The following is a 24,182-nucleotide window of genomic DNA, read 5'->3' on the forward strand; positions in this document are numbered from 1 at the left end:
TTTCCCCTTCGTGGTGGTTGCCAAGCACATCCACTTGTAATTCCTTGAGTTGTACATGTACGATCTGTGCACTTTTGTTTAGGTATGTGATGCTTCCATTAAGAAATAAACAAACAAAACTTGCTACACATCGTGGCTCATGCCTGTAATCCAAGCACTTTGGGAGGCTCAAGCAAGAAAGAGAATCTCTTGAGGCGGGGAGTTCGAGATCAGCCTAGGCAACACAGCAAGTCCTCCATCTCCACAAAAAAGAAAAAAAAATATCTAGGCACGTTGGTGCACGCCTGCAGTCCCAGCTGCTCAGGAGGCTGAGGTGGGAGGATTACTTGAGTTCAGGAAGTCAAAGCTGCAGTAAGCCATGATGGCACCACTGCACTCCAGCCTGGGCAACAGAGCGAGACTTTGTCTTAAAGAAACAAACAAAAAAATCTAGAGAGCCATAGAAGGTTCTTAAAAATCTTCCCATTCTACCTAAAGAATAAAGAAGCAAGCAAATTTGTATATGTTCTTGAAAGATTGGAAGATAATCACAGTCAGATTTCCTGTAGAGTGGCAATTGGCTAGATCTGTGTAGTGACTGCCCACCCCCCCACCTCCGTTCCTCATGCCCCACTTCGCTCTTTAGAAGGTCCCCAGTCTTTATGGCATCCAGCAGGAATTCCTCAAAGGCCTGGTGTGTGGGTGGCAAATGTGTAACCCCGTTGCAGAATTTCCTCCTGCTTTTGCTTCTCTAGGTATCTTAGAAGGCATAGGGACCATGAGGGTTCAGTGCCTGGTCTGGCGGTTTCTCATAGGAATACTTTGAGACATGGAGTACTTTTCTTTTTTTTTGTAAGAATACTTTTGGAGAATACCTGGGACATTGGAACCCTGTGTGCTCCACCATTCCAGATAAATTTATTCTGCTTGAACTGGAGAAAATCAGAGTTTGCGAAAATGGGTCAACTCATAGCCATTAAAAAATGACAAGACGTTATCTAGGTGTTTGGTTCTGTAAATCATTTTCTATTTGTGTATTCTAAAGTGACATTTTGTCAAAGTAATAGTTAATGCTTATTCCTTGCTTGGCATTGAGTTGTTGCTTTTAAAAATGTATATATGAGCCGGGCATGGTGGCTCACACCTGTGATCCTAGAACTTTGGGAGGCCGAGGCGAGTGGATCACGAGGTCAGGAGTTTGAGACCAGCCTGGCCAACATGGTGAAACCCCATCTCTCCTAAAAATACAAAAATTAGCCGGGTGTGATGGCGGGCACCTGTAATCCCAGCTACTCAGGGGGCTGAGGCAGGAGAATCGCTTGAACCCAGCAGGTGGAGATAGCAGTGAGCCTAGCTTGTGCCGTTGCACTCCAGCCTGGGTGACAGAGCAAGACTACGTCTTGGAAAAAAAAAGTAGATATATGATTGGGAAATTTTCTTCTTAGTTAATGGGTAAGGAAAGGCTAACTTTTTGTGTGGCAAACTTATAGTCAAGATTCTTTTTACAGTAGCTCACCCAAACGGCAAACCACAGACCTCAGGGAAATAATCTTGATAATCTGTACAAATCCAAGCCTAAGGAGAGACTGTAAACATCACATCTTTCTTTCTTCCAGCTGAACGTGTCATTCTCTGCCTTCTTCCTGAAAGAGGCAGTGACTTTATTTTTTCCTTAAGACTACTGACTCACCTAGAAGAAAAAGGCTATCTATAAAAAGACAACTTTATTTGTTTTCTTCTCCAGCAGATGAATGGATAGTGATGCCTCAGTTATGGTTTTATGACCCTAATAGCCAAGCTCACCATAGATAGGGTTAAAGTAAAAAAGTTCACGTGTTTTTCCACTCATTGACCTTTCTGAAAATCTTACACACACACAGAGCCAAGTACATAGCTCTAAAGTTCTGTTCCTTATATACAGAATACCAGGCCTGTCCTGTGGCCCAAGAAGTGTCCAGGCTGTTGAGGCCCAGGCTGAAACCATCAGTTTAGTCCAGGGGAGTACCGTACAAAGCGTCCAAAGGCTGCCTTGCAGAGAGGCCCCTCATTGCCGCAGGGATGCTGTGGGAAGTCTTGGGGTTTAGAGTCAAAGGTCCTGGGCACAGGCCCCGGCTTTGCCAGTACATGGCCATGGCTGTGCCACATGGCGCCTCTACACTTGTTCTCATTTCATCCTCGTGTCACTTGGCAGGAAGTGCATGCTGTCACCTCCATTCACAGACAAAAAAAACAAACTCAGAAAGGTGAAGGGGCTTTTGTTGGGGTCATGCTGGTTGTAGGTAGTGGAGCCCAGATTCAAACCTGCTGTCTGACTTGAAGCCTATGTTCTTGTCTCTTGTTTGTTTGCTAGGACTGCTGTAACAAAGTACCCCAGACTGGGTGCCTTAAACAACAGCAACGTATTTTCTCACAATTCCGGAGGCGGGAATCCCAGATCATGGCGTGGCAGGGTTGGTTTCCTTCGAAGCGTCTCTCCTGGGCTGGCAGATGGCCCTCCTGGCTGCCTCCTCTCCCTCTGCCTTCATGTGGTCTTTCCCCTGCTGTGTGTGTGTCCCTGCTGTCTCTGTGTGTCCTGATCTCCTCTTTTTATAAAGACACCAGTCAGATTTGATTAGGGTTATTCTAACAACTTCATTTCAGTTTAGTTATCTCTTTAAAAGCCCTGTCTCCAAATACAATCACATTCCGAGGTACCAGGAGTTAGGATTTCAACATACTAATTTGGAGCGGGGGGCTGTGACACAGTTCAGCTCATAACACTCCCCTGACTCTTAACCACCATAAGGTCACCTCCCTCTTCCTTTTTTTTGAGACAGGGCCTTGTTCTGTCATCCAGGCTGGGGTGCAGTGGTGCGATCATAACTTACTGCAGCCTCAAACTCCTGGACCCAAGCAATCTTCCCACCTCACTCCCCAGTGGCAGGGGCTACAGATATGTGCCACCACACCCAGCTAAATTTAAAGTTTTGTGTAGAGATAGAGTTCTGGGTATGTTGCCCAGGCCAGCCTCAAAATCCTGGGCTCAAGTGATCCTCCCACCCCCGCCTCCCAAAGTGCTGGGATTACAGGTGTGAGCCACTGCATCTGGCCTCACCTCACTCTTCTGTAAACAGGCATGCTACCTAATGAGGCTACCTTCATCCCCAGACCAGTCCTATGAGTGAACCCAGGCCAAAGCCTGTTAAATTCATCATCATTTCATATAATCCTTATAACATCCTTGCTAGGTAAGAAATTTACTGGACATCAAACTCAGCCTGAGCTGAGTAATAGAGTTAGGACTCCAGCTCTCACCTGCTGACTCCCGAGCCTGTGCCTTCAGTGTACTGCATCACAAGGCATGTTATGAGGTTCCAAAACTATGATTTCAGGGCTTTGGAAGCTCCATGGCTCACGGGGGAGCAGTCACCACAGGACTTGGGAGTTTCAGGAAGCGTCGTGTGTGAGGTGTCATTGCCATGCTTTACTTTTCAAATTTTCTCACATTCCTAATTTGCAAGGATGGTTGGGGGTAGTCATCCACCCAGAGTTAGTCCTTTCTGTTCACGTTTCTTGGCTAAGTTTCCTGGGAATTTGTTGCATATTTATTTATATGGAGTTATTTGCTTTCAGAATTGCGCGGGGCGGGGGGAATCTGCAATCTGGCTGCAAAAAGTAATTTGGCAATTTATTTTCAGAGCTGCCCTGCTTCCAGCAGCTTGTTTCAAATTCAACCTCTGGCACAGAGACATCCATCATTTTAATTGCATCTTACTGTTTAGTGAGGCACAAATTTGTTTCATTTTCTTTTTCCTTTCTCCTGTGGTAGTATGTTGTGTGTGTGTGTGTGTGTGTGTGTGTGTGTGTGTGTGTGTGTGTGTGTTTCCTGATTTACCATAAAGAAAAAAGCAAAAAACATATACCCAAACCACTTTTTTATGGTCAAGGAGTTTATAACACTGAGATGTCTGGGGGTTTTTTTGGTGTCGCATATTTGGTTCTTAACCTTTCAGTAGCAGAAATGTGAGCCTTGCCTTTTCTTTTCCTGTTCGGATGCCTATAATACAGTCGCCTGAAGATAGTCCTAAGAAGGAGAATTGTATTGGTCTCAGGGTCAGAAGATTTGCTTTTTATTCCTGGTTTTGCAGTCACTGCCTGGCTGTGTGACCTGCCTCTTGCCTCGCTTTTTCCATCCATAAAATGAATGACTTGAATGTGCTGATTTCTAGAACATTCTTATGTTCTTGCACCTGTAATACTGAGCCCCAGGCAGGGTGGCCATCCAAGGATGTCCACTGAAGAGCTTGTCCTGTTCCATATCATGATGTTCTTATTTTGCTGGGTTGTGGATTACGGTGCTTTAGTTCAAAGTCAAAAATCAATCCTGGGCCGGGTGTGGTGGCTCACGCCTGTAATCCCAGCACTTTGGGAGGCCGAGGTGAGTGGATCACTTAAGGTCAGGAGTTCGAGACCAGGCTGGCCAACATGACAAAACTCTGCCCCTACTAAAAATACAAAAATTAGCCAGTAGTGATGGCGGGTGCCCGTAATCCCAACTACTCAGGAGGCTGAGGCAGGAGAATCATTTGAACCCAGGAGGCGGAGGATGCAGTGAGTCCAGATCGTGCCATTACACTCTAGCCTGGCCTCAGAGCGAGACTCTGTCTCAAAAAAAACAAAAAATCAATTCTGTATCCCTCAGCAATCTTCTAAGGACTAAAAATATTGTTTCCATAAAATTAGCTCAAGTAGAAAGTTAACTTTGGTGTTTAAAGCTAAAAACTTAGCTTTCATTGGTGCATTTACTTTGTTTCTTGTTGTAAAAGTATGTGGTGTCTGTGAAGTTAGGCACCAGGTACAGGAGTGCAGCCCCTTTATAAGGGGCACCAAGCACTGGGGCACGGGGACAAAATGTGTCTCAATGTCTGTAGGTAGGTGCTGAGTTGGATCCCAGGAGTCCTGTGTATTGTGTTTCGTTTTCACAGTGTGGAAGAGATGAATTGTTAATGGCTTGGAGTAATTATTTCCATCTGCATCCCACAACACTTTCCTTTTCACTGTGGACGTCGGACTCTTTACCCAGTGACCCGGAGTCTCCAAGTCAGGGCTCAGCCCACACTGTGCTGACACCCTCCAATCCCCAACTCCTTTGCATGTTACAAGATTCTGTTTTATTTATTGTGGACATTAAAAAATATGCAAAATATCATGAAAGTGTGATGAAGCTCTCATGTACACAACACCTGCTTATTATTCTGAACCATTTTAAAGCAAGTCCCAGGCAACTTATTGTTTAACCTGTTAATACTTAAATATTCGCTGATAAATACTTTACACACACACACACACACACACACACACACACACAGCCACAATATCATTATCATGCTCAACAAAATGAACAGTGATACTTTTTTTTTTTTTTTTTGAGGCAGGGTCTCTGTTGCCCGAGCTGGAATGCAGTGATGTGATGATCATGGCTCACTGCAGCTTCAATCTCCTGGCCTCAAGCAATCCTCAGTCCTCCTACCTCAGCTTCCCAAGTAGCTGAGACCACAGGCATGTACAACTGCAACCGGCTAAATTTTTATTTTTAGTAGAGATCAGGTCTCACAGTGTTTCCCAGGCTGGTCTCAAACTCCTGGGCTTAAACAATCCACCTACCTCTGCCTCCCAAAGTACTGGGATTACAGGCATGAGCCACCACACCTGGCCTAACAGTGATTTCTTAATGTCATCTATTACAAAGTCCTTGATGGAGTTAGTGTAGTCATCTTAAAAACCCCTTTACGGTTGGTTTGTTTAAACCAGGAACTACTACAGACCACACATTGCATCTAGTAGGTATGTCTCTTAAGTTCTTTTTATCTGTACATCCATTTCTCCTCTTTTCAATGCAGCTTATTGAGTTCTTAATATGGATTGGAGTGTAAGGCAGCCTCAGAGTCCAGTATCGTTACATCTTTCTCCTAAACGGAGTTAGTGCCCTTCAGAAACATTTTTTGTTGTTGTGTGTGTGTGTGTGTGTTTTTAAATAATGCATATGTTTTCCAGGCACAGTGGCTCACACCTGTAATCTCAGACTTTGGGAGGCCAGGGCAGGTGAATCACCTGAGGTCCAGAGTTCGAGACAGCCTGGCCAACATGGTGAAACCCCATCTCTACTTAAAACACAAAAAATTAGCCAGTTGTGGTGGCGTGTACCTGTAATCCCAGCTACTTAGGAGGCTGAGGCAGGAGAATCGCAGAGGTTGCAGTGACCCAAGACGGTGCCATTGTACTTCAGCCTGGACAATGAGTGAAACTCTCTGCCTCAAAAAAAAAAAAAGAATGCATATGTTTAATTCTGCTTCCTCGTCTTCAAGCAAATGAAACCTAAGTTAATGTCATGGTGTGAGGATGTCCTAAGAAACATTTTTTAAATTATGAAAAACATAAATACAAAATCTTTTATATATACATACAATAGCATGCGCACACACACTGTATCTGTGTATATATCTGGTTTTCATTGTGGTAATCTGTTGTTGCATAACAAACTCCCCCAATGCTTAGCTTAGTGCTGTAAAACCTGATGGATTCTGTTGGTCAACAATTTGAGTAGGGCTCACAGCTGGGAGATTCTTCTGCTCCTCATGGCATTGACCAGGGGGTACTCAGTTGGAAGACGGGCTCGTGTGGAGGTTCCAAAATGACTGCACTCACATGTCTGGTGTCTTGGAAGGGATTGCTGGAAGACTGAACTCACCTGGGATGGATGACTGGCACACCTACTTGTGGCCTCTTAAATATGGCAGTCTCAGGGTAGTTGAACATTTTACATGGTAGCTGGCTCTTCTAGAGTAAGCTTCCCAGGAGAACTGTCACCTAGCCTTGGAAGTCACAGAACATCATTAACACCATATGTGATTTGGTTGACGCGGTGCCAGGCTCTTCCATATTCAAGGGAAAAGGACAGGCAAAGATGCTCTCTCTTGATAAGAGTGTCAGAATTTGCAGCCGTGTTTGTAAGCTCCACAGTTTAAAAGAATAACGCTGAAACTGACACCTTACGTATTTGGCCACCTGGTACGTTTTAAGTTTTTTGGTGTAAAGTGGATGGGAGGCACCTGCCTTAGAGGTCACCTGGTATTTTTTAAGTTTTTGGTGTAACTGGGATGGGATGCACCTGCCTTAGAGGTCATTCAGGGTATCTCCCTCCTACTTCCCCATCCATGAGGGATTTGAGTGGACTCAGGCAAATCTACTGTGACAGTTTACATGATTTATCTTGCCTGATGATAATGGCAACAGCGGGAGACTCCCAATACAAACTCTAAGAGAAGTTTGTCCAGTGGACCTTTGTGTTAGGGAGGCTGCCTGGTATTTTGTTAATGTCCCTGTCAGTAGGGATAGTATATTAGCCAGTGTGTCTGCTAGGAGTATGACCAAAAAAAGTGATGGGTGAAACCAAGTCTCAGGGCAGCCAGAATCAAGTAGCTTTAGGTATCCTTGGCTTTAGTGAGCATCTTGAGGAATAAATGGGAAAGGCATTTGTCAAGTAACTATTGAATCCCTAGTGTTAGACATGTTTGGACAGAGCTGTAGGTAGACAGGTATTGAGGTCCATAGCAGAAGTTAGGTATTCTATGTTGATTGAAAGAGGGTTCATGAGAATGTGATCAGTGGGGTCACGTGGTCCTCACTGTGAAGGAGATGCCGTTAAAGGAAGAAATGAGCGTTTTGAATCTCTGTGGAGATCTAAATACAGAATGGCATAAGGACGGTTTATCAGCTTGGCACAGAGGCTGATCAATAGTTGATCGATAATGCATCACAAAGTCTCATTGTTTTAAATTGATCCCTTTGTTAGTCGAAGCCAGTGTGGCTGTGGTTCTGTGGTGGAACAGTTAAGCCTAGAATCTGCCTGTCTGGACCTCCTGGAGCACATTGGGAGCCCCTGGCCCATGGAGTGAGGAGGACTTTGGTCATCCGTGAAACTGATCAGCAACGCCTCCTTCCATGGACTCGCACACCAAGATGACAGGCAGTCACTTTCTTCTAAGATTGTTCTTACTTCCTTGTTGATCAAAATGAAGGACAGTAGTTTCTGTTCCTTCCTCTGATTTCTAAGAGATTGTTAGCCAGGCAAGCCAGGAAATTAATAACATGTGCTCTGTTTTACCAGAATTGAATTTCCAGGAGCCGCCTAGACTGTTGACGTCCCTCCTCACTACAGTGTCTTGGCCTCTGTGTTAGTTTGTGAGCAAATAATCTGCTTTTCACTGTGCTGCAGCTTTCCTGCCCTTCAGACTAAGTGGGAATTGGGAATTGCCTCCCCACTGTGAGATCTGTTTGATGGGCTGTGTGTGGCCTTGTATCCCAACCCTAGCCAAGACCGTGCATGGAGGAGGCTTTCAGTATTTCTGTGTTAAATTGGGCTTAAGAAATATTTCTTGTTTGCAAGGCATATTGTATATGCTTGGAGCTAAAGGGGTGAATGAGATGGCTAGAGAGGTAGTGGGATGAGATAGAAAGAACTCTGTCCTAAAAATCAGGAAGGCTGGGTCCCTATTATAGTGCTGCCACTTATAAGCAGTATGAATTGTTGATGTAACTTCCCTGAGGCTCAGTCTCCTCTGGGAAATGGGGTCATGGAACCTTTGTAACATTGAGGCACTCTTCAACTGGGAGGTGAAATTTATAAGCTGGACAGCCTGGCCTTAAGTCCAGTAGACCATGGACACTTCTACATGGTCTTTGCCTCATTTGGTTCTAGTTTTGAGTCACCAAATCTTGCTGATGGCTGAGATGATATTTCTCACTTGTGATGAATGTTAAGATAACTTATTTGGTAATTTCAGGTATTTGTATTTATGATGTCCAAGAGTAAACCGTTTATATTTGTTTGTGGTGGTTTAGCAGTGTTAGCAATGGGAACACTGACTCCTGGGCCACTTAGAGGTCTGTGTGTGTGTGTGTGTGTGTGTGTGTGTGTGTGTCACATAGAGAGAGAGAGAGAGACACACACACAGAGAAAGAGAGAGATACAGGGCTAGTTTCCTGCCAAGGCTCATAGAAAACTGGCAAGTTATTGGGGAGAAGGTAGAGCTGGTAACTAATCATAAAATCAGTACTTCCTAGAAATAGCTGAAACAGGCCTTGAGGTTGGTGCCTTCTGGGAACTGCTGGCTGACAGCGATTTAAACTAGGGGTGTTTAAGGACTTGGAAAGGAAGGAATTGATCTCTAGGGATGAACATGGATTTACAAAAGTCCCCAAACCAGACTAACCTCAATTTTTCTTTCAGTGAGATTACTAAACGTCATATACCTCTATTTTTATTAAGCATCTGACAAAAAGCTCATCATGTTATTCCTGTGGACAAGTGGGAGAAACAGGTTTCAATGAAAGTCATAATAATTCCTTTGTATGGAACACCACAGTGCACAGTGTATGCCCATTTGCTATCTTGCTTTTTCGTTATTACCATGATTTAGCAAGGGTGACGGGGCAGATGAGAGTACTACAGGAGTTGGAGGTGCCTAAGGCCTTGGTTGTATTGCTAGAGAAGTGGTAGAACTGGTTTCCAGCCCACCATTTCTGCCTCACAGAGTCCCAGGGCACAGTGCCATGTGGTACAGCTCTGTGCAGTCATGCCTGGGGTTGAAGTTACCATCGGACAGGTGCCTTTAGGTACTGTCGAACTAAAGAAAGACACCTCCAGCACCACCACTCCCCAGCTCAGCCCTGCTTATCAGATTTCCCACATGTTGTAAAACTGGGATTAATCACTGATAGATGGAATAACAGACTGAGACTTGTAATGTTCTTTCTTTGTTTCTTTCTTTTTTTTTTTTTTTTTGAGAAGGAGTTTCGCTCTTGTTACCCAGGCTGGAGTGCAATGGCGCGATCTCGGCTCACCGCAACCTCCGCCCCTGGGTTCAGGCAATTCTTCTGCCTCAGCCTCCTGAGTAGCTGGGATTACAGGCACGCGCCACCGTGCCCAGCTAATTTTTTGTATTTTTAGTAGAGACGGGGTTTCACCATGTTGACCAGGATGGTCTTGATCTCTTGACCTCGTGATCCCCCCGCCTCGGCCTCCCAAAGTGCTGGGATTACAGGCGTGAGCCACCTCGCCCGGCCCCCAGTGTTCTTAATAGGATAGATCATAGGCTAGTTTAAATAAGATGCAATTTCATTGGAACAAATGCAAAGGCTGCACTTGGGTTAGAAACCATCACTACAGTTAGTTTGGTGGTTTTTTAACTCATGCATCAAAATCCAGGACTTGTTAGCATTTTGTACATAAAAGGCATAGCATTTTGTTAGCCACAAGGATTGGCTGCAGTGGGATATGGCTTCCAAAGCATCAGTGTCCCAGTGTGCGTTAGGACAGACAAGGGAAGGATGACGGGAGTAACAGGGTTCTGCATCCAGGTCCTGGCCAGCTACAGAGAGTTCCGATGGATTTGGACCAGGCACATCAGGCTTCTGAAAAGTGAGTTGTTTGAAGACTGTTGTAGGAACTGAGGATTCTCCTTAATCCACATGAGTGTTTATGTTTATTGAGCCTCAGAATGTCAGCTGGCAGAGAAGCAAATATGAATAGGGCAGAGTGCTGCCAACAAGGAAGCTGAATAATGAAGAGTGTTACTTGAAATTGGCCCTAGAGATTGGCTTGCTGCAGGTGGGGAAAGGAATGGGAGTGTGGGAGAAGGGCATCCTAGGCAAAGGAAGGACACCAGCCAAGCCTGGGAGGCGGGACCTGCTGTGCATGTTGGGGTGGGCCTTGTATTTGGAGAGCAACATGCTTCATAGTTTGACCAGAGCCTAGGGTACATATGGGGTCCTGTGGGGGATACAGCTTGAAATAGGTTAGGCAGTGTGGATGGTGCAGAGTCCCTGACACCAGCCTGAGGAGCCTGCACTTCATTCCCTGGTGGATGTTTTTTGAGCAGAGAAGTGACTGAGATGAGGGCAGTGTTTACAGAAAGACCATTCTGGCAAACAGAGGGAAGGTGGGTGTCCGGAGGGACACACTAGCGGGTGGGTGTCTTAGGCCCTCTCGGTTGCTGTGACCAAATACCTTAGGCTGGGTAAATTATAAACAACAGAAACTTCTTTCTTTCTTCCTTTCCTTTCCCTCCCTCCTTCCCTCCCTTCTTTCCTTCCTTCCATCCTTCCTTCCTTTCTCTTTCTCTTTTTCTCTTTCTTTCTCTCTCCCCTCCCCCTCCCCTCCCCCTCCCCTCCTCCTCCCCTCCTCTCCTCCTCCCCTCCCCTCCCCCTCCCCCTCCCCCTTTCCCCACCCCTTTCCCCTCCCCCTTCCTCTCCCCTTCCCCCTCCCCTTTCCCCTCCCCTTTCCCCTCCCCTTTCCATGAAGTCTTGCTCTGTGGCCCAGGCTGAAGTGCAGTGGCATGATCTCCGCTCTCTGCAACCTCCACCTTGCAGTTTCGAGCAATTTCCTGCCTCCACCTCCTGAGTAGCTGGGACTACAGGTGCGCACCACAACACCCAGCTGTTTTGTATTTTTAGTTGAGACAGAGTTTTGCCATGTTGGCCAGGCTGGTCTGAAAGTCCTGACCTCAAATGATCCTCCTGCCTCGGCCTCCCAAAGTGCTGGGATTACAGGCCATTCATTCATGTTTTGAGGCAGGGTCTCACTCTGTTACCCAGGCTGGAGTGCAGTGGCATGATCACAGCTCACTGCAGTCTCAACCTCCCAGGCTCAAGTGATCCTCTCACCTCAGCCTCTTGAGTAGTTGGGATTACAGGCACATGCCACCATACCCAGCTAATCTTTTTTTTTTTAATCTGTAGAGATGAGGTTTCCCTGTCTTGCCCAGGTTGCTCTGGAACTTCTGGACTCAAGCAGTCCTCCTGCCTTGGCCTCCCAAAGTGCTGGGATTGTAGGCGTGAGCCACCATGCCTGGCCCAGAAACTTTTTCTTACAGCTCTGGGGCCTGGATGTCCAAGATCAAGGAGCCGGCAGATTCAGTGGCTGGCGAGATGCTCGTGGGTGGCCTCTTGTTGCTGCATCCTCACGCAGCAGCACGGGCGAGGCCGCTGGCTTCAGCCTCTTTTATACAGGCACTAGTCCCATTCCTGAGGGCAGGGCCCTAGTGACTTAATCACTTCCTGAAGGCCCCACTTCTTAGTACTGTCACACTGGGTGTTAGTTTTCAATGTATGAATTTAGAGGGACACCATCATTCCAACTATAGGATGGGACCACTTGGAGGCCTGTTGCTGAAGTACAGGTACAAAGTGACGTGTCTTGAGCCATGATGGAGATGGAAGGGAAGAGGCCTTCCCAAAGCTGGCCACAGAAAGACATGCCAGCCAGGAGTGGTGGCTCACACCTATAATTCCAGCACTTTGGGATGCCAAGGTAGAAGGATCACTGAAGCCCAGGAGTTTAAGATCAGCCTAGGCAGCATAGTGAGACACCATAGTGGAGTGCTCCTGGGGTCTCAGCTACTCAGGAGGCTGAGGTGGGAGGATCACTTGAGCCCAGGAGGTTGAGGCTGTAATCAGCCGTGATGGCGCCACTGTGCTCCATCCACCCTGGGTAACAGAACAAGACCCTGTCTCAAAAAAGATAGACACGTCATCTGATGGTTGTGGGGCAAGTAGATAGAGGAGAGCCACGTTTACCCTCAAGGAGATGGCTGCCGAAATCACTTTTCTGCATAGAAAATTGCAAACGTGCTTTTGCAATTAAGTTCACAAATAGGATGTACACATTTGACTGGCATGCTCACATGCAGCTTACTTCCTCCTTTCAAACCTACCTGGGATGCCTGGCATCTTATGCTATTGAGACTAATGAGATTTGGATGGGTTGGCTTCTCTCTTCTTTGTTCTTCCAGGACCAGATCCGACCTGTTAATGTTGCGCTTGGGTCAGACTGCAGTCAGACATTGCCAGCAGCATCTTATCTAAGAAGGTCAGGATAGTTCATTTATTTTTGGGGGCCAGTTAAGACATCAGCTGTCCAGCAGTCTCCCTTATCGGGAGCACAGGTAGGAACCAGTGAATAAGCAAAATAAGAACCTCAGGCTGACCAGCAAAGATATCCCAATGGCCATCCTGTCTCCTGCTGCCTGCCTGCCCGTCTTTCACTGGCAACTATGTACTCTTATTTTACACATGACTTTAATGAGCTGGGTTATTTTTAGCTCATGTCATCAGAAGAAGCTGCTACAGAGACACAGACTGACTCAAAACCACCAGTTGCTGGTCTTTGTGAAAAGTTAATGTGTTGGCAGAAAAACTAGAAAACATCAATGCGAGAACTCAAAGGTGGGAGCTCTCTGGAGCCTGCTGTTTGGGAACAGCTCACCCTACAACTCTGGAAGGAGATGGAGTGTCACTGCATTTCAGAACAGGGATCCCAACTTAGCGTTTACATTCAGTGCGTTCTGCTTAAGAAGGCAGGGAGGGAAGTGGTGTTGCTACCCCTGGGTTTGAGTCCCAACACTGTTTTGGATGGCTTGGCCCCTCGAGAAGTGCTTGTTCAGTGAGAGCTTCCTTTAGTTCCTACAGGGCTTCCCGTAGTGAGGGAGTAACGTGAACTGTGTCTGCAACACCCGGAATGGTGGTTGGGACTTGATGAGCAATTGGGAAATATTTATTAAATGAGTGGATGAATTCATCACAGAAGAGGAGACCTAGGTAATGATAAGACAACAAGGAATGGCTTTCCAGGCTTGTCACAGTAACTCATCTCCTATTATAACCACTCAACAGCGCTTCGCATAATGACAATGAAATTATGCTTAGGTAAACAGCCTTGGCAGTGCACACGGGTCCCCAGGTGCTTGTTCATGGAATACTTAATTTGAAAAGATTTTAATGAGGGTGTCCTCTTTTTTAGGCCTGCCGCTGGTAGAGCATCACCAGTCTGTTGTCAGTGTTGTAGCATGGCTCATCCAGAACATCTCTTTCTTGGCATCAGACCTTACCCCACCTCCCACTGCTATTCATCCTTCCATTCACATCCATCCATCCATCCACCCACCCACCCACCCACCCATCCGTCCCTCCCTCCCTGCATAAAATAGTCATTTATGGAGGGCCTGCTGTGTGCCAGCCAGGCACTGTGCTTTGGGGACGGAGGGACAGAGATGTGAGTACTCAGATGAACACAGCTGGACCCTGTCCTCAGGGAGTGAGTGCTCTCGGTCAGAAGTAGGACTCTGACACAGGAGCACAGGCAGCTGCAGTGCAGTGTGATGAGTGTGTATACACTTAAGGCACGTGCCTGCTTACGGGAATGCCAAGGAGGCAGCACTTACTTCTCCGGGGGTGGGAGTAGAGTTGGGCAGGCTCCTGAAAGACAGAATGTTTGGGCTAAGTCTGAGACAACAGTTTGTGGACTTGTAGGGGTTGCCCCAGGTGGGGTGTCCAGGCTGGTGGTGCAGGCGAAGTAAGTTACCTGGAGCTTTCTTAGTTTTGAGAGGGGACACTGCAGGCTGGGAGGAGTGAGAGATGGTGGTTTCAGGGGCAGTGGCCTTGATCACCTTGTCTTCATTCTACCCGTAACCCGCTGCAGAACCCTGTTTTGAGGACCCCGCCATTCCAGCCCGCATACTTTAACTAGGTTATTCTTGAAGCTGGAAAGGGCTGTTGGGAATTCTCTATTCCAGCAGAAGATAGCAGACAAAGAGTGTACTTGGGGGATATATGGGAGGGCGGTTAGAGATACGTAAAAAAGCACCAAAGTTGAGTGAAGATGGTACCTATCCCCCAGCCCCTGCTGTCTTCCACCTCCGAGCCAGCTCAGTGAGCATCTGGCTTGGCAGGAGGAACCTGCCACCCCTAGAAAGGTCCCTTTCCCAACCTTCACCTCGAGCCCTTCTACACTAAGAGCCATTTTAGAAACATCAGAAAAGTGAGATTTGGAAAGACCTAGACAGCAGCCTGGGCTAACCCTCTTCATTTTACCTAATGTTCAGTTAATGCTCTGAGCGATGGGATGGTCAGCCCGGAACCGACACAGGGAGACCCAGGTGGGGAACAGGTTGGATTTGGGGCCATTTGCGTTTTGGTGACCCTGTGTATTCAGGGCGCCATGGCCTGTTTGCTGCCGCAGGACAAGTCTGGCTCGGCGATATGCATTTGGGGAAATTGTGAATTGCTTAAGGTTGCAGTTGGTGGTGCATCTGGGACTAGAGCACAGGTTTCTTGCTTCCTCCTGGCCCAATTTTTCTGCTACATCCTGCTGCTGAAAGTGTTACTTAGCTAGTTCTGTCCCACTAGGAGATTCTCTAATGAAGCACTGGAGCCATGATAATAGGTATTGTGTAGAGCCAGTAGCGATGGATAGTATAGGGAAAAAAATTTCCCAAGTATGGGTTGTTAAGGTCAAGAAGGAAAAGTACCAGAATGGTGATGTTTGAGAAATTGATTTGTTCTCTGACAACTGCCAGAAGATCACTGTTAAAACCTGGGGAGAGGCGAGCCTGGGGGCTCACACCTCCAAGTGCTTTAGGAGGCCAAGGTGAATCACTTGAGCCCAGAGTTTAAGACCAGTGGGGGCTGGGCACGGTGGCTCATGCCTGTAATCCCAGCACTTTGGGAGGCCGAGGCGGGTGGATCACGAGGTCAAGAGATCAAGACCATCCTGGTCAACATGGTGAAACCCCGTCTCTACTAAAAATACAAAAAATTAGCTGGGCATGGTGGCGCACGCCTGTAATCCCAGCTACTCAGGAGGCTGAGGCAGGAGAATTGCCTGAACCCAGGAGGCGGAGGTTGCGGTGAGCCGAGATCATGCCATTGCACTCCAGCCTGGGTAACAATAGCGAAACTCCATCTCAAAAAAAAAAAAAAAAAAAAAAAAGACCAGTATGGGCAACATAGCAAGACCCCGCCTCTACAAAATATTTTAAAATTAGCCTAGTGTAGTGGGCTGCGCCTGTAATCCTAGCTACTGGGGAGGCTGAGGCAGGTGGATCCTTTGAGCCCAGGAGTTCAGGGCTACAGTGAACCATGATCCTGCCATTGCATTCCAGCCTAGGCAACAGAGCAAGACCCTATCTAAAACAAACTTGGCAACAAAGCTATCTGGGTTTCTCTATGCTCCATCCTAATATAGATGGTTTCCAATTTACAGTGGTTTGACTGAGGACTCTGCGGCTTTATGATAGTGTGAAAGTAATAATGCATTCAGTGAAAACCATACTTTGGGTGCCCATGCAACCATTCTGTTTTTCACTTTCGGTACCGTATTCAATAAATTACGTGAGATATTCAATGCTTTGTTATACAATAGGTTTTGCGTTCAGTGATTTTTGCTGAGCACAGTTAAGGTAGGCTAGGTTAAGCTGTGATGTTTGGTAGGTTAGGTGTATTAAGCGCGTTTTTTCCTTTCTTTTCTTTTTTAAGTCAAGGTCTGACTCTGTCACTCAGGCTGGAGTATAGTGGGCAATATGGCTATTGCAACCTCGAACTTCAAGTGATCCTTCTGCCTCAGCCTCCTGAGTAGCTAGGACTACACATACCTGCCACCATGCCCAACTAATTTTTTTTTTTTTTTTTTTTTACTTTTTTGTAGAGATGGGGTCTCACTATGTTGTGCAGGCTGGTCTTGAACCCCTGGCCTCAAGCGATCCTCCAGCCTCAGCCTCCCAAAGTACTGGAATTACAGGCGTGAGCTACCGTGCCTGGCCTTAAGTGCATCTTCAACTTATAATAGGTTTATTGAGATGTAATCCCATCATAAGGTGCATCTGTACAACGATTTTCATTTTAGCAAATTTCCTGTTTTTATCAGTCTATGTACATAACACATATGTATTTTTATTTAGTCGTAATCACAGCTTTCTTATTCCTCTAAAGTCTGTTTTCCTAACATTGTCATTAACATTTTCCTTGTTTTTTATCTCATCTTCGTAATTATTTTTATAATGGTGGAACAGTAAGTGTTCCGGAGTGTTGCTGTGTTGTGGCTCTGCATCCCTGTGGTGGAGAGATCAGGCCGTCTCATCCCCCAGCCTCCTTTCCTAGTTACACATCCTGCCTTCTGCTTCTGTTGAATTGCTGCCTTAGGAGGACTACATCGAGGAAGGAAAGAGCCTGCAGGCTGTAATCCCATGATGTAGTTTTCATTTTTTGTTTTTACCTTGTATTATTGCTGTTGTGTGTGTCACACAAATAACATCTGCACAAAGAAAACAAAGGTACCAGTTTACTCGGTTATGAGAAGGCAGACATCCTGATACCACTACACAAGTCAGGGAGAACCCTGGCACCGCCCAGAAGCCCTCAGTGTAACCTTACCACAAGATCAACAGTTACCCTGACTTTATTATGACTACTTCCTTGTTCTTCTCTAGTTTTATCACCCAAATGTGCATCCTTAGACATTGCAGTTTTGTTTTGCCTTTAAGAAAAAAGTGTCTTTTAAATCTCTTTTAATCTGTAGGTATCCCCTCTATCTCTTATCTTCCCTGCGTTCTGCTTGTTGAAGAAAGAAATGGGATCATTTGACCAGGTGTGGTGCCTCGCGCCTATAATCCCAGCACTTTGGGAAGCCGAGGTGGGCCGATCACTTGAGGTCAGGAGTTCAAGACCAGCCTGGCCAATGGTGAAACCCTGTCCCTACTAAAAATATAAAAATTAGCCGGGCTTGGTGGCACATGCCTGTGGTCCCAGCTACTCAGGAGGCTAAGGCAGGAGAATCACTTGAATCCGGGAGGCAGAGGTTGCAGTGAGTTGAGATCGCGGCATCCAGCCTGGGCAACAAGAGTGAAACTCCATTTCAACAAAAAAAAAGAAAAAGAAAAAGAAATGAGATCATTTGTTCTGAGTAGTTTCTAGAATTTCTCACAGGCCAACTCTGTAAAGAGAAAGGTTCGGGAGCGAGGTTACGCCTTAGGTGATGGGGTGTTCTTATCAGGAGGATGATGTCTGGTTGTCTCCTGTTGAGAGTTAGTACCACTGATGTTCAGGGCTTAGAGCCTACCACCCGTTTAGGGGTTGCAAAATGATGATATTGCAGTTCTGTTATTTCTTCATTTATTTGTTGAAATACTTTAAGAAAGAAAAACTCCACCCACCTACTATTTTTAAAAGGTTTATTTAGATTCACCTGTCATCCAGTTTGCCTATCTAAAGTGTACAATCCAGCAACTCTCAGTATAATCACAGAGTTGTGCAGCTGTCACCACAACTAATTTTAGAACATTTCATTTCAATCCTGCTTCCCCCCCCAAATAACCCGACTCCCCTTAGCTGTCATCCCCCAAACCCCTTTGCCCGAAGCAACCACTAATCTAATTTCTGGCTGTATAGATTTCCCTACTTTGGAAGTTTCTTATGAATGGATCGTATGATGTGTGGCTGTGTCTGGCTTCTTTCACTTACGTAGTGTTTTCTAGGTCCATCCATGTGGAAGCATGTATCAGCACTTCATTCTTTTTTACGACCAAGTGGTACTCCATTGTACAGTTATACTGCATTTTGTTGATCCATTCATCAGTTGGTATTTGGGTTGTTTCTACCTTTGAATATTATAAATAATACTGCTACAAGCATTTGTGTACAAGTTTTTGCATGAACATATGTTTTCATTTCTCTTACCTACGAGTAGAATTGCTGAGTCATATGGTAACTAACTCTATGTTTAGCCATTTATGGAACTGCCAGGCTATTTTCCAAAGCAAAATTTTTTTTCCAAATTTAAAATGTTAAATTTCTCCAACATTTATTACGATCCGTCTTTTTATTTATTTACCACCAGCAGTATACGAGGTTTCTATTTCTCCAACATTTGTTATGATCTGTCTTTTTATTTATTCATTTATTTATTTTTGAGACAGCGTCTCGTTCTACCACCCAGGCTGGAATACAATGGCATAATCTCAGCTCACTGCAACCTCCACCTCCCTGATTCAAGCAATTCTCCCACCTCAGCCTCCTGAGTAGCTGGGATTACAGGTGCCCACCACCACACCCTGCTAAGTTTTGTATTTTTAGTAGAGACGGGATTTCACCATGTTGGCCAGGCTGGTCTCGAACTCCTGACCTCAAGTGATCCACCTGCCTTGGACTCCCAAATTGTTGGGATTCCAGGTATGAGCCACTGTGTCTGGCCTTTTTCATTATAGCCTTCCTATTGGGTGTGACGTAGTATTTAATTGAATTTTGATTTGCATTTCCCTAATGACTAGTGATGTTGAGCATCTTTTCATGTGTTTATTGACCATTTGTATGTTTGTGGGGGAACTAGCTATATATGCCCTCTGCCTATTTTTAAATTGGATATTTGTCTTTTTATTATTGAGTTGTAATAGTTCTTTATATATTCTAGATTAAAAGTCCCTTCTCAGGTACATGATTTGCAAACATGTTCTCCCATTTGGGTCGTCTGCGCTTTCCTCGTGTCTCGATGTCCTTTGAAGCAAAAAAAAATTTCGCACATTTTGATGGCGAAATCCAGTTTATTTTTTCTTTTGTTGCTTGCACTCTTGGTGTCACAGCTAAGAAATCATTGTCTAATTCAAAGTCACGAGGCTTTATGCCTATGTTTTATTCTGAGAGTTTTATAGTTTTAGCTCTTACATTTAGGTCTTCGATGCACTTTGAGTTAATTTTTGCATATGCTGCCGTTTACTCTTAGGTTACGCAGTGCTGCAGTTAAAGGGAGAGTTAGTGCTGGATTCTTTCCCTATCTTTACCAGTTTCCATAATAAGGAGTTGCTGCTCGAGTCATTCTATGGAGTTGGGTTTTTTTTCTTTGTGATTATGACACTTAGATTTAAACATATTTGTGTTTGGATCTATCGACAGTGACGTTGTTTTATCTGAGAAGCATGTCTGTGTTCTGCTTGGGTAACTGTTAAGAAGCCTTTTCATTTGCAAAGACGTCAGTATTCTTGCAGTGGTTTCTCATTCAAACTCTCACTTCCCCCAAGGAGAAGTAGGGAGAGCAGGTTTCCCGAGGCCCATTTTACAAGGGAAGGAATAGAAGCGTTAGGAGGAGTGACTTGTACGAGGTCAAGTGGCAGATGCAGGACTTGACCCCTTATGTCTCTGGCTGCTTTCCTGTGCTCATGCCCATGTGTATACCACATAGCCAAAACCTTGGCATGAACCTGGAATTTGAGTTTGAGTCCTAGTTCATGGCCTGTGACCTCTGGCCGGTCTTTGTGTTTCTCGGGGCCTTGGTTACCTACTTTGTGAAATCGGAAGGCTGGAAGAGCCAATTTCAGAGGATGAGCTTTCTTTCCTAAGTAAGATTGCCTGCATTGATAACAGCCCAGCTTTCGCTATGCTAGAGTAAGTCCCTGTTACACCCTTCTTCAAGCATGTCTGATTTTGGCAACGCTTACCTACCTTCCCAGGTAGGTATTCATCCAAAAAGTATTCTTTTTGTAAGAAGAGACTAGCAAAAAGGTTAACAGGGTTATCTAGATTCTTAACTTTATGCTATTATGTGACATTTGAGTTTCTTTAATCATGCGTTTATATTGTACTTATCATCAAAATAATTACAAATTTAAAAATTTGTGTGTGATGACGTGTAAGCAATTTACAAAGAGAAGTGGGGTTTTTTAAAAAAATCTTTTCTTCTTATCTAGCTGTCTCACCTAGGTTTTTTCATCTTCCCAATTGTCTTCCAGAAACATGCCAAAGGCCAGGATTTGTTTGATCAGATTGTGTACCACTTGGACCTTGTGGAAACAGATTACTTTGGCCTCCAGTTCCTCGACTCTGCCCAGGTTGCGGTAAGTTACTGCTTTGATTCATTTCAGAACAGATTGGCTTTTTATTGCTAATTGCATATCGACAGTTGCTAGAAATGGGTAGAGAAAAACAGGAGTAAAACTGTGATGCTGTTCCAGTCACAGGCATTGGGACGGTGGTTGTGGTGCCCAAGTGCCGTGTGTCACAATGCCTGCAGGATTCCTCACACTTGAGGTGGCCAGAAACCGGGAGAGGATGTCCATGAGATGCTTTAGGGATGCATTATAGGCACATTTCTAGAAAAGGTAGAAGGAAGAAACATCATTATAGAAGTTCTTCTAGGCTGGGTGCAGTGGCTCATGCCTGTAATCCCAGCACTCTGGGAGGCTGAGGCAGGTGGATTGCTTGAGTCCAGGAGTTCACAACCAGCCTGGGCAACATGGTGAAACCCTATCTCTACAAAAAATACGAAAATTAGCCAGGCATGGTGGCACATGCCTGTAGTCCCAGTTACTAGGGAGGCTGAGGTAGGAGGATATTGATTGAACTCAGATGGTCAAGGCTGCAGTGAGCTCAATCGATCCTCCCACCTCAGCCTCCCTAGTATTCCAGCCTGGATGACAGAGTAAGACCTTGTCTCAAAAAAAAAAAAAAAAAAGAAAAGAAAAGAAAAGAAACTCTTTTAATGGTGCTGCTTTTATTTTTAACCAGCAGAAGAGGCTGCGCCACCATCTTCTTGTAGAGTCTGCCTGCGTAAAGAGCAGGTGCTGTGAACGCAGCTGAATGCCTGCCAGGCTTAGTGGGATGGGGATGGAGGGGGTCGGAGCAGGTCTTGGTGTCGCGCGAGAACCATCTTGCAGGTCCCAGGAAGATATGTTAGGTCAGCACTTGACTTGCTTAGCCTGAGACAAAACTGTTCACAGTGGAGATGTTAGAATGAGTGAACTCTACAAAGCTCAGACCCACTCTTTTCAAAAGCAGAAATGACTTCATAGTTCCCCTTCCCAACAAAATCTAGCTTGGGGTTTCAAAGATAATTTATTCGACAATCTAAATCTATTTATGGAGTGCCCATTATGCACTGGGCCCTGTGCTGAGCATTGCGGATAAAGCAGTGCACATAGATATGTCATATGCCAGATGGTAATAGGAGTCAAGAAAAATAAAGGCAAGGAAGGGGTTGACGGGGGGAAGGGGAAGCACTGTTTTAGACAGTGTATTAAAAGCTGGGTTCCCTGATCAGGATGTTTGCGCTGGAGACCTGGAGCTCCTCATTATGGGTTAAGGCTGTCTACTGGGAGATACTTATCAGATAATTCCTGATTGTATCTAGAAATGTCACCTTACAAATGTCACATTTGTAAGGTGAAGATGTACAAAATTGGTGCCTGGGAATTAGGTCTGCTGGAGAACATTAGTGAGATGCTGAGTCCTTAGGTGACAGTTGGAATCTGGATGGGAATGCATCCTGGATACAGTGCCTCTGGGGTGGACACTCCCACTGGGTGTCCCCTCAACCTCAGCCACTTCCTCTGCACCTTCAGGACTTCCTGTTCAGCACCCCCCACCCCACCCCCAAACTGTGTGCTCCCTGAACTGTCCTCCTCAAACCCTCCCGGGTTCCTTCTCATTTCTCAGCCAGAGAGTCTCACTCCGCCTACCCGGCCAGGGAGAGGGGCAGAGCAGCTTTTCCCTTTCCGCCTCTCAGGCCAGTTCTGCTTCCTTTGAAGTTGGGCCGACCAATGCCCTGCCCTCTGACCTCACGACTGTCCCTCGCATCCCGTGAGGCCTCTGTTGTCTCGGTTTTTCTCTTCCTCTGGGCAGCCTCAGGACTGAAGTTACTGGCCTTCCTACATATTCTGGACACTGTTTCCTGTCATTTAAGCTTCATTTGAGCAGACTTCACATAGATTCCCGTGGGCCCTGTCGCCACCCCGCATTCTAAGATCCGGAATTCTGCCAGTCCCCATTCCAGGATAACTTCCCTTGATTCCTTCCATGTTCTCAGTTCCTCTCCCTCTGGGGTTGGCCCACGATGGTCTCCTGCCCTTTCTTCCCTCCCAGCCTCCTCCTGCCCTGGCCTTCCTCCCAGCCCGAGCCAGGCCTCGGCCACCTCACCTGTGTCCTCACTTGGCCTTTGATTCTCCTGCCCCCGTGACTGTCCCCTGGCCTCCCCTTGACACGCAGGCCCATCTGTTTCCTCTGCGGCTTGTCCCAGCCTGCCAGGCATTGCTGGAGAGAACCACGGCCTGTGCCTTCTGGCACCAGCACCGATCACAGACTGATCACAAGTTCAGCAGAGTCCAAGCCCCCGAGTTCTCCCTGAGCCTTGGTAGCTCCAGATTGACTGTTGGCTACCCCACAGGTCTATGTCTGGATCTGAGCACAGACCTTTAATCCAGTCCCCACAGAGACTTTGTTCCAGCAGTTGCCTCACCTGCTGAGAAGACCGAGGTCATTAGGCTAAAACTCCCTGAATTTTCTTCCCTTACACCTCCGATTCTGTCTTTCCATCATTTTTTTTAAGTCTTAAGTGAAGGGAGCACGCCTGCTTCTCCTCCATCTACTCTACACCTGCAGCAGCAGTCCTATTTCCACTTGCTTCCCGGATGCCACATTTAGAGTTCTTCTCTCTGTCCCGGCATCCTCCACCTGTTTCCAGCATCTGCCACTCTCCAGCCCGCCTCTTCCCTGGAACTCTTCTTGATTCTACCTTCTCCTGTGTGTCTTAAAGCATGTAGTATTTTTGGCTTCAGAATATCTATGGCCCTGGACTAGAAGTCAGACTGGACCTTGTTCCTGGCTCTGCCTATGACTCATTTGGTAGGCTTTAGATAGGCTGCGTTTCTCCTCTGGCCTCTGTTTCCTCATCTGTAAAATGGGTTATTGGACCTGTTCTCCAGTAACACTTACAGTTCTAATGTTCAGATTCTGGGTGTAAAGAGGAGTGCATTAGTCCGTTCTCACACTGCTATGAAGAAAGACCCAAGACTGGGTAATTTATAAAGGAAAAAGGTTTAATTGACTCACAGTTCCACATTGCTGGGGAGGCCTCAGGAAACTTAGAATCATGGCAGGAGGCAAAGGAGAAGCAGTCACCTTCTTCACAGGGAGACAGGATGGAGTGAGTGCAAGCAGAGGGAATGCCAGACGCTTACAAAGACATCAGAGCTCCTGGGAACTCACTATCATAAAAACAGCATGGAGGAAACCACCCCCCGATCCAGTTACCTCTACCTGGTCCTGCCCTTGACATGTGGAGATTATGGGGATTATAATTCAAGATGAGATTCTGGATGGGGACACAGCCACAGTCTGGTAGGCTTTAGATAGGCTGCTTTTTCTCCTCTGGCCTCTGTTTCCCATCTGTAAAATGGGGTACTTGGACCTTTTCTCCAAGAACTCTTACAGTTCTAATGTACAGTCATTCTGAGCTAACGGGGAGGTTGGCATGTCTGCTCCAAATGTCTTCTCTAGTTAGAAAGGAGAAGGTATCTGTCACTTCTACCATTAGAACCTGTGCCTGTTGCCTTGGCAGCAGGTCCTCATCC

General features: G+C 46.0%; 1 protein-coding gene across 4 annotated transcripts in view; it reads left to right on the plus strand.

The window, feature by feature from the left end:
* Positions 1 to 24,182, plus strand: part of EPB41L4B (erythrocyte membrane protein band 4.1 like 4B) — a 160,132-nt gene that overhangs the window by 23,674 nt on the left and 112,276 nt on the right. For all 4 annotated transcript variants that reach the window (XM_064379093.1, XM_021672136.2, XM_064379102.1 and 1 more), the window contains exon 2: positions 20,568 to 20,672. In XM_064379093.1, coding sequence (XP_064235163.1) covers positions 20,568 to 20,672 — 105 coding nt within the window. The remainder of the gene's footprint in view (positions 1 to 20,567; positions 20,673 to 24,182) is intronic.

This window comes from Aotus nancymaae, unplaced genomic scaffold (assembly GCF_030222135.1).
Source record: "Aotus nancymaae isolate 86718 unplaced genomic scaffold, 86718_ANA_hifiasm-v0.15.2.pri h1tg000003l, whole genome shotgun sequence".
NCBI classification, from domain to species: Eukaryota; Metazoa; Chordata; class Mammalia; order Primates; family Aotidae; genus Aotus; species Aotus nancymaae.